This window comes from Geospiza fortis, unplaced genomic scaffold (assembly GCF_000277835.1).
Source record: "Geospiza fortis unplaced genomic scaffold, GeoFor_1.0 scaffold516, whole genome shotgun sequence".
NCBI classification, from domain to species: Eukaryota; Metazoa; Chordata; class Aves; order Passeriformes; family Thraupidae; genus Geospiza; species Geospiza fortis.
In genome coordinates, this window is record NW_005054721.1 from 83,403 (window position 1) to 94,302 (window position 10,900).

Genomic DNA, 10,900 nt, shown 5'->3' on the forward strand with positions numbered 1-10,900 from the left:
GGCCTGGTCATCCAGACAGTTCTTAATCCAACCAAGAGAGTACCTGTCCAAACCATGGACTGCCAGTTTTTCCAGGAGATGCTGTGGGAGACAGTGTCAAAGGCCTTGCTGAAGTCCAGGTACATAACATCAACAGCCTTTCCTGCATCCACCAGGTGGGTCACTTGGTAATAAAAGGAGATCAGGTTGGTCAAATATGACCTACGCCTCCCAAACCTATGCTGGCTGGGTCTGATATTCTGGCCATCCTGTAAGTTCTATTTGATGACACTCAATATAAACTGCTCCATTACCTCACAGGGTACTGAGGTCAGGCTAACTGGCTTATAATTAACAGGATCCTCCTTCCCACCCTTTTTGTGAATGGGTGTCACATTGGCCAGCTTCCAGTCATCTGGAACCTTACCAGTGAGCCAGGACTGCTAATAAATGATGGAGAGTGGTTTTGAAAGCTCATCTGCCAGCTCCCTCATCACCCTGGGATGGATCCCATCTGGTCCCATGGATTTATGAATATCCAAGTGTCTCAGCAGTTCTCTGACTGCCTCTTTTTGGATAATGGGGGGACCATTCTGCCCCCTAATATCATCGACCAACCCAGAGGACAGTTATCCTGAAGGCAAGTCTTCCCACTAAGAACTGAGACAAAGAAAGTGTTAAGCCCCTCTGCCTTCTCCTAATCTGCAGTTACTAAGTTCCCTTCTGCATCTAATAAAGAACAAAGGTTAGTCTTACTCTTCCTTTTACCATTAATATATTTATAAAAACATTTTTTCATTATCCTTTACAAAAGTCGCCATTTTAAGTTCAAACTGAGCTTTGGCCTCCCTAATTTTTTCCCAAAATACTCTAGCAGCCCTCTTAAATACTTCCTGAGAGACCTGACCCTCTTTACAAAGATAATACATCCTTTTTTTTATTCCTAAGTTCCTCCAAAACCTCTTTGCCCATCCAGGCTGGACATTTGCCTCATTGACTTGTCTTTCGGCACATAGGGACAGTCTGTCCCTGTGCCCTCAAGATCTCCATTTTGAAGCATGCCTACCCTTCCTGAACTACTTTGTTTTTAAGGACTGCATCCCAAGGAACTCTCTGGATAAGTCTCCTGAATAGGCCAAAGTCTGCCCTCTGAAAGTCCAATGTAAAAGTCCTGTTAATGTTCCTCCTGATTTCACCAAATATTGAGAATTTTATAATTTCATGATCACTACGCCCCAAGTGGCCTCCAACCACCACATCTCCCACCAACCCATCTCTATTTGCAAATAACTGATCTAACATAGTCCCTCCCTTGGTGGGCTCACTCACCAGCTGCGACAAAAAGTTGTCTTCCACAAACTCTAAAAATTTTCTGGACTGCCTTTTGTCAGCTGTATTAAGTTCCCAGCAAATGTCTAGTAGGTTGAAATCCCCAACAAGAACAAGGGCTGATGATCCAGAAACATTCTCTAGCTGCTTATAGAATGAGTTGTCCACCACTTCTTCCTGGTTGGGTGGACTATAACAGACTCCCAGTAGGATGTCAGCCTTGTTGGCCTTCCCCCTAATTCTTACCCATAGGCATTCAACTTCATTGTCATTAGTTTCAATACCTATGGTGTCCAAACCCTCCCTAATATAAAGGGCCACCCCTCCATTTTTCTCCCTTTCCTGTCTCTCCTGAAGAGCTTGTAGCCATTCAGTGCAGTGCTCCAGATATGTGAGTCGTCCCACCACGTTTCGTGATGGAAATTACATCATAGCTCTGCTGCTGCACCATGGCCCCCAGCTCTTCTTGTTACCCATGCTGTATGCATTAGTATACATGCACTTCAGCTGGGCTACTGATTTCACCCCTATCTCAGGCTTACCACCCTTGGGCCTGCTTCCAGACAGCCCAACTTCATCCCCTTCCTCCTTCAAACCTAGTTTAAAGCCCTCTCACAAGTAGAATCTCCTTGGAATAGAGGGCATGGGCTAAGTTTCTGATGTGGTGAGGCCTGGCAAATTGACTACGTTGGACCACTGCCATCAATATGCCAAGGCAAGAGCTACATACTCCCCATGGTGGAGGCAACAACTGGCTGGCTGGAAACACCCTGTAAGCCATGCTGTTGGAAATGCTACAAAGATTAAAATGTTTTATGTAGCTTTAGTCAGTTTTGCTCACTCTTGCCATGGGGGAAGGGCATTGAAATTTCTTTTCAAGGGATTGGTGCACCAGGTGAGGTCTGTTGAGCTTAACATCTCAACAGACTGGGAGTAGCACAGAAGATACACAAAAGATAATGACCATCAAGGACTATTATGACCACCAACTCCACACATGACCAATGGCATAGTCAGAGACACCTGATCTGGGAAAAGAGAGATAAGAATGAGGACCTAATTAGCATGGAGGCAGAGATTGGTAGCCAATAGGAAACCAAATACCAAGAACTTCATAACTTGGGACTAATGAACATTGAACCAATGGATTTCTATGGGTTTTGATTGCATAAGTATCTGAAAAATCTATTAAAATTGGAATGGGAAAATAATATCTATCTGTAAAAGGATGAGAGATAGTAAATGAAAATGTATAAATCTGTATGTTTGGTATAGAGATGGTTTTAAAACGTAGATTGTGTTGTAAGAGTTGGTAAGAAGGGATTTCAGTAATGAGTATTAAATACAATGGAATAGTTAAGATATATATGTTTTAAATTATGTGAGATATGAGTATGACACAAATGGTATGGAATAAGGGGTGGCGTGGAATAATACTGGAATGGAATAATATTGGGTCTACCTGAGCTGGAGTTCATTTTCCCATAGCAGCCCTCTGAGTGCTGTGCTTTACCTTGGTAGCTGGAAAGGTACTGATAACACACCAGTGTTTTGGCTACTGCTGAGCAGTGCTGGAACAGCATCAGCACTGTCTCTTCAACATTCTGCCATCCATCAGTAGGTTGGGGGAGGGCAATATCCTGGCAAGGGACACAACCAGGTCAGCTGACCCAAATTAACCAAAGAGATATTCCATACCATATGACATCAGCTCATATATAAAAGATAAGGGAGGGAAGAAGAACTGGAGGGCATTTGTTATTTTACAATGCTTTCCAGACCAATTGCTACACACACTGAGGCCCTGCTTCCCGGGAAGCAGCTAGACATTGCTCGCTGATGGAAAATAGAGAATAAAATCCATTTTTTTTTTCTCTTTGTGTGTGTGCAACCTTTTGCTTTTGCTTTAGTAAACTGTCTTATCTCAGCCTATGAGTAATTTTCCATCTTATTTTCTCTCCCTTGTCCAGCTGAGAAGGGGGAATGATAGAGTGGCTTGGTGGGCACCTGGCATCCAGCAAAGGTCAGCCCACCACATCATTGGTAGCTGAGTTAGTTCCAGGAATTTTTTAATTGAAGGGTTTAGCACACTCTACTAGCTCAGGTATTAAAACAATGCTTCTCTCAGGACACAAGAATGTTGAACAGATGGTGTGAGGCAGGCTTACACTGCTTCCCTAGGACACAGCTGTTCAAAATGTTAGGTGAAAAAGCAGGAGATGCTCTCTGAAGGTTTCACAGAAAATCCCTTCCGGCATGCAAGAGGAAGAATATTTTGGCAGGATATGGAACCCATACAGCTACATAATCCTCAGTCTGTATCAATCTACTCACAGTGCTATGACCTGAAGATAGATTTAAAGTTCTATAATGCCTACCATTTAGACACTTTAAGATGCCTATAAAACCAATTCTTCATCAGCAATAGCACTCTGACATGAGTAGTTTGCAGGATTGCTATAGCAGTATCTACCACAGATGAGAGTCTTTACTGAAGTTAACTCCAGAGGATCATGGGGTCTCAATGCCAGAGGAGGTGGAAGTGCAGATGGGGCCTGGGGCCAGACAGCAGATGTTGGCCTCTCCAGGCCCCACAGGCTTGCTGCCTCTTGCAGCCCTCTGTGAAATGACTTACAAGTTCTCAGAGCCACCCTTATACCAGCATTCATTGTCTTGGTTTGAAAACACAGGTGTCTGTTAAGGAAGGCAGGAGGCTTCCTTGAAATAAAAATGTTAACCCCCTCCCTCCGAATTATTATAATTTTGAAATTAAGGGCCTCTCAGGCAAAGATATGGGAATAGGAATAACAGTTCTTTACCAGGAAAATTAAAAATACAAATGCAATAGTACAAAAACCAGAAAACAAACCACTGACGGAGTCAGAACACGACCTGACACCCTGTTGGTCAGGGTGTTGGTAGCAGTGCGATTAAATGGTGGCTGCTGTCCTCCTGGAGTGACAAATGTGGTTCTGTTGAAGCAGTGATCCTGTAGAAGGGCGTAGTTTTCCTCTGAAGATCCAGAGGTGGTGTAGATGGGTCTGATCTTCCTCTGGGAATCCAGTGGAGAAGACAGCTGCTCCTCTGGGAATCCAGTGGGAAAAGGCTGTCTCTGTTGTTCCAAATGTCTGAATATATCTGGGTAGGAATGCTTGGCTCCTCCCCCTGGGCAGAGCATCTCACAATGGGATGATGTGATTTTTATCAGTCATGCTGTGACACTCAATGGCCCATTAACAGGAGATATCTCCCAGGTGGGATGATTGGTTGTGGAAGAGATAAAGAAAACTGCCCAATTAACAGAAGATAACTGCTCCACCTCTAACAGATGGGAATAGAATACACACCCCCATTTCCAGCCTAAGACAGTCCTTCACAACTTTAAATCTCTTCAAGCACCCCATGCTCAGCATCATGAAGAAAATGTTTTCAAGCTAGGGAGTGCTTTCTAAAAAACTTTTATATAAAATAATTCTCCTTCTGAACTCACTATGTAGTTGTACCATGATCCAATCATGGACTTGATAGCCCAGTGTTACACTCTGAACACCACTCATATATGCACTGAACTAAGGGCTTCTTCAAACTGATTAGCAGACATTAAGTCAAACGGTATCTGTTCAGTCTGGTCTTAGGGTGACAAGACTGTGCATGACTCCTGAAGCTGGACTCCAGCTCTGGTTCTTTCTGCAGTTGGAGCACCCCAAGTCCAAACCCCTTTATCATAGGTTAACTGCTGCAGGAGACTTTTCCCTAACATTTCTTGTCTCATCACAAAATTTTGTAGGATATACTGAAATTAAAAATGTACTTGAAAGGTGTACAAACAACTAGTTGTCTAAGTATCCCAGTACAGCAAGACTCCACACACCAGTTTAGGGGATCCAAGAATACCCTAAAACTGCCAACACCCATGACATGATTCTTCAGCTGGGGCTACTTGCTGCATTTGCAGGTATGAGAAAGGCTCCACCCCTGCCTACAGAAACAGCATTTCCTACAACATTTAGATTTAACTCTGCAACCATGAAGCTGACATTTAAACACAAACAGCTAACCATTTTAGTTATGGCTAAAGATGTTTAGTACCTTCAATACTTCCAGAAATTAAGGACATAGGAAACCTTTTCACATATTGGAAAAAAAATTATTAGCTTAAAAACCACTTTACCTCATAAATGTTGGGGTGCCACATTTTGGTCAGGAATCTGAACGTAGGTGGTGAATATGGATAGTCAATAGGAAATTTAATGTGAGCCTGGAAAATGAAGCAAAATATTTTAATTATGAAACAGAACAAAGATATCAACAAGCAATCATTGCAGTGAAAAACATGGAAAAAATTCCAATATGTCCATTAAATAGCTTGTTTTATATATCAGTGCCCATGTGGACCCACAGTATAACTCTACACAATTTCTTATGAATAAAATACTAACTGAACAAGAAAAATCTAAACACCAGGCCTTACTTGGGCTGGTAACACTCAGAAAACAATCCATAAGGAATTTACCAAATCCTAATTCAAGAAGTACTATCCAACAACTGTTGTTCAACAGAATAAGCTAGATTTGAAAAGCTAAAGCTCAAGATATAATTGCACTCTTGCTAGTTTCAAAACACTTGCAGGATAAAAAAACTTGCTAAGGTGAAAAGACTATCGGTGATTGGAGAAAGACGGGGACTGTGTGAGACGGTCAAAGAATCTGAATTTATTGTGAAGTACAACTGCTTATATACTTTTTCTAGGAAGACTAGTAATGTTTTACTACGATTGGGTTAATCATCACATAAACAAACTTCTACATTTTAAACATCTTTTGCTTGCAGAAGTTGATGTAATTTTCTTTTTCCAGTAAACCAGTCTGATTTAATCTTCTTTCAATCTTGAAAGCTGCTTGTTCTTGCCAAGGCATCCTGTTATCAAATCTCATGCTAGCCAGGTCCAAGGTCCATCATCTGTCTTGTGTATACCAATTAAGACCCGTTCTACATTTGCCAGTGCAAAAGTTTTTAATTACTCTTTCTGTGTGGGAAAAAAATTAAAAATTATTGAATGTCTGTTCAATTAAGATCTAAAGGGTTGGAGTTTTCTTGCCTTTCTTGTGCAAGTTAAACTGGTGGTCCTAGGGTGACTTTATGATGCTGTATTGTATCCCCTACTGTCTGCCTTATGGCAGATATAAGTCCTGTGCCTTTAAGCGAGCTCCAAGAGAGAAGGGGGGGAAGTGGTGGAAATTCCTTTCCCTGCTTGTGTTCAAAAACAGAGATAAGGATCTGGGTTTTTCTTCCAGTTCCCAGCCCTGCAGCAGGGAAAAGAGATGGAGAGTTCTTTTTTGCTTTTATCTAGTTTTTCTAGTAGCTAAAGCAGAAATGTTTTCCTGGGACTGTGGCTTCTTCTTCTTCGGGAACTCTTCAGCTTTTCTCCGGTCTGGAACACCATCACTTGGGGCCCCCTCCCACAGAGACATAGAGAGAGAGAGAGAGAGAGCCAAGGAACACCCACAGAAGGACTCTCTGAACCACAGAAGGACTCTGAATTTACTATCGCTTCAGAGCAGCAAGAGGTTTTATTATTTCACATTATTCATTCTATTCATGCCTGTGAACACCTTGCTTGTTAAATAAACAATTCTTTTTTCCACTTTCTCCAGGGGAATTTTTTCTGAGCCTTGTGTGGAGGAGGGGTTGCCAAAATCTGCCTTCTTCAGAGGAGACACCCTTTCGGGATGTTTCATCCTAAATTTGTCTCAAACCGGGATACTGGTCCATCTACTTGTGTTCCTAATACTACATTTCTTGCCACCAAAAGCATTCTCCAAGTCTGAATACCATCTGTTTGTTTAATAAATCAGCATAACTTGATGAACCAAATATTAATGGGCAAGGACAGCAAAATTACCTTCCCGTACCTCTCAGGTTAGTAGGCAGATGTGGGGCTAGACTCTGAGAGCCAAGTCAGTTGTGGGAAGGCTGCAGAGGTCATAACACTGAATATTAACTTCCTTGTGCTCTTCTGCCATTCACAGCAGTTAGAAGAGCCAGCCAGTAGGAAAGCAAGCTGAATCTGGAGTGATTAAGGACAAAAATACTCCCCTCAAAAAGGACTCACAGACCACTTTCTGCACTGTGGAGCACAGATACTTCCCTTGGCACTGCTCAACCCACCAAGAAAGTCCCATCAGTCTAATGTGCCATCTCCAGAGAAGCATCTCCTGGCACCTGCACCACAGCTAGGTTCACAATCAACTGAGAATACAAAAAGAGACCCCAAAAGCAGGTCACATACAATAAGAGCAGAATCCTGGGTCACCCTCTTCCATTTAAGCACTTAACCATGCAACTTAGATGCAGGATGCTGACCTTGTTTAACCGGACAAGCTATGGGAACTTTTATTCTGAGAAACAGGACCAGGCAAACAGATTGGATTAGAGCCATTGATAACTTGGCTACTGTTTTGCTTAGACTGGCATATGCTTTTGCCTTGCAACCCAAATTTTATGAGGCCAGAGTGCCAGATACGCAGGAAAAGGTTTTTCTGTTCACCTTTATGAAACAATTTCAGAAGCTCATGTGGCTTTACAGTCTGTACATGCCTGCTCATGATACTGACTCTATGTGGGTATGTTACAGCACCACTGACTCCTTGCCTCAGTCATTTGCCACAGCACCCTCACAAGCAAAATATTTATGTTCTGTATAAACAATCCTAGCCCACAGTTCAAGGTCAGTTACACAAATGGCATGGCTCCAAGAGCAGCAAATTAATGCCTTTTGTCACCACACCACCACAGAAGAGTGTCTATGGCTATGGCAGCAAGGACGTGCCTAGATCTACATGCCACCCTGCAATGGGAGCCGAGCAGAGATTTACCCAGGGCAGAACACATTCACTTCAGCTCAAGTGTTTGCATTGTATAAGCTGCAGATTCCTCCGGACCGCTGGGGTTTTCCCAGGAAAGCCCATTCCCGTGCTTACATGCAGTTTCACGTGATCCAACACATAATAAAAACAACCCAAGGCCTGAGATTAAAAATGCAAGACACAACAAAACTCAAGGCTGAGCTAACTGTAAGTTCTCTTGGTAGAACCTGTGTCTTCTACACAGGTATAGCTTCTAGGTGAACAAAAAAAAAAAGATGCAGCAGCAGCCATGACTACAGATCAGTTTTTTCACTAAAAGCACAATTCTCTGTTGTAATATATGGTAGGGATAATTCATGCTATTAATGTATGGTATAAAATATTGTGAAATCCAAACCATGTCTTTTGACTACCCTGGACGGGAGCAGCTGTCTTATTCAGATTCAACTAGTTCCCAGACGCACGTTAAGATAACCATCGATGCTTTAATGTAAGAATAGTCAGCAGGCGCCACCCTGATACATCTGAATACATGGCTTCTCCGGAGCCGGAGCGATTGACAAGGAAGGCACACCTGGACGAGGCTTTTGTCCACCTCTGCACATGGAAAGCAACAGCGATGCATGTGAAGAGACACAAAGAAAATTCAGTCATCTTTGCCTCGGGCACAATAAACTGTATAAAATCTCGCTGCTCGAAGCCGCGAGCGTGAACGAGGGAGACTCTGACACTTGGGAGGTCAGATCCGTGTTCACCCGGCGCCGATCCTGGGCTCGACGCTGTCTTTTTGGCTGTGGTGGTTTCTAAGACTGAACTTCCGTCTCGCAGACAAATTAATAAATCTTTGCTAAATTTTTGATAGTTTTGGCTCACGATTTGATCATTTATAACACTCCCTTTGATAACCTAGAAGTTCAGTTTGGAGGTGCTAGCCTTCATGACAATACCTGCTAATGGCAGTGCTACTCATCTAGAGATTGAAATAGCCTGCAGAAGTCAGCTGCATTGTTGTGGTTTAGAAATGGTACTCCCCTGTTCAGCGCCCCCACTGAGACTCTCCCAAACCAGATGCCATTCTCTTGTTCCCCTCAACTTCCCCTCCTCCTTCCCATCCTGGGGATGGAGCTTAAAATTGGAGGAACAAAAGGTGAAAATCATGGGTTGAGGTAAAAACAATTTACTCGAAACAGCAATGAGATAAGAAAACAAACAGTAATAGCAACAATACTAATGACAAAAACATATGAAGAGAGGGTGATTTGCATGCAAAATGCTCACCAAGCCCAGGACAATGAAAAACAATGGCCGACAGTCCCTCTCCCACCCCAGGCAATGACATAAGGTTTTATCAAATAACACAATGTCTTGGTCATGCCCCCTCTGATGCCTTGAACATAGAATAAATCTTCCCAAGAAAGTTAGAGTGAATATAAAAGCAAATCTTTACTTGAAAGCTTTCAGGTACACAATATGGCAAAAATTGCATGTGGTATAGTAATTCCACAATTTTTATAAGGTTAGTCAATTAGTATACTTATCATATATTGTCCAATTAAAAGGTTAGTAGGTTAGGTAATAATTCCTGGGGTCCTTCCCCACTGGAAGAAGTCCAGAGATTTCTTTTGCCTCACTTTTGTTATGTCTGGTCCAGATTCTGGTTGGAAACCAGAACATCCTTGTAGTTGTCTCTCTTCTTGGAATAAGATGAAACAATATTTAGGAATGTGTTTAGAAGGTTATCTTATTGTTCCTAAATGTAGGGAAGAAAGATAGGAAAAATACTAGAAGCTACAGCCATGCTTTAGCAATCTACAAAGCTAAAAATATATAAAAAATATAAAAAGCTAAAAATCTTAGGCATCACCTCCCACTGATCTGGGCTGGAACCAGGACATGCATTTAGGAAGAAAATATTTCTTTTTTGCAGTGCATTTTACTACAAGGACGGTCCATGGTATTGTCCAGTTAATTGTTCTGCTCAGTTTGAACAATGCAACAACCACTCTGGCTCTGGCAAGAAACATGCATTGTCAGTACTCTTGAATCAGGAAGCATCTAGCTTCAGACAAGGCAGTTGTAATGCTCTTGTGTGGAGAGCTTGCTGGGGACAGAAAGCTGGGGACGAGGCTGAAAGTTGAATAAGAAGTTTACCTTAGGCAGAGAGGCCACCTGAACACTTCTGAAGCTGTTTATCTCCCTGGTTGCACAACCAAGCACAGTCCCACCAGCACAGGGCCGGTAGGTGCACAGGTCAGTCCTGTAGTGCCAATGGTTTGACAGAGAGGTTTTTTCCTGCCTCAGCAATATGTTCCAGGGTGATAAAGGCAAAACAAGAGCATTTCCACACAGGTCTAGGCTTCTGAACTTCTTAGTATAAACCATTAAGATGCAGAAGTGTTACTTAAGCAATTTTTTCCCCAGACTTCAGGTCAAAACCCTCAGAGCTCAGGCAAACAAGCAGATTACAGGAGCACCCACCTCCATTAGGCTAATGTGTGGTTGCCCACAGATTGTATATGAGTTGTATGGCTTGAAATCCGGTTCACTGGGTGTGTGTTATGCAGAGAGATTAGACAGTATGACTATTTTTCAGGCAGAAACAGATGACTCCATTCTCATTTATACCTGAACAAACACACTGATTTCCTCTTTTGGACAAAATAGGAATAACAACTTCAACTTCGCCAAGGAAAATACAGGTTGGATATTAGGAAAAAGTTTTTTAT

At 42.4% G+C, this 10,900-nt stretch overlaps 1 protein-coding gene across 1 annotated transcript in view; it reads right to left on the reverse strand.

Annotated features, from left to right (window-relative positions):
* LOC102036509 (ubiquitin-conjugating enzyme E2 R2-like) overlaps window positions 1-10,900 on the reverse strand; it is a 55,888-nt gene that overhangs the window by 28,786 nt on the left and 16,202 nt on the right. Inside the window, exon 2 of the mRNA XM_031065261.1 lies at window positions 5,480-5,607. Coding sequence (XP_030921121.1) covers window positions 5,480-5,607 — 128 coding nt within the window. The remainder of the gene's footprint in view (window positions 1-5,479; window positions 5,608-10,900) is intronic.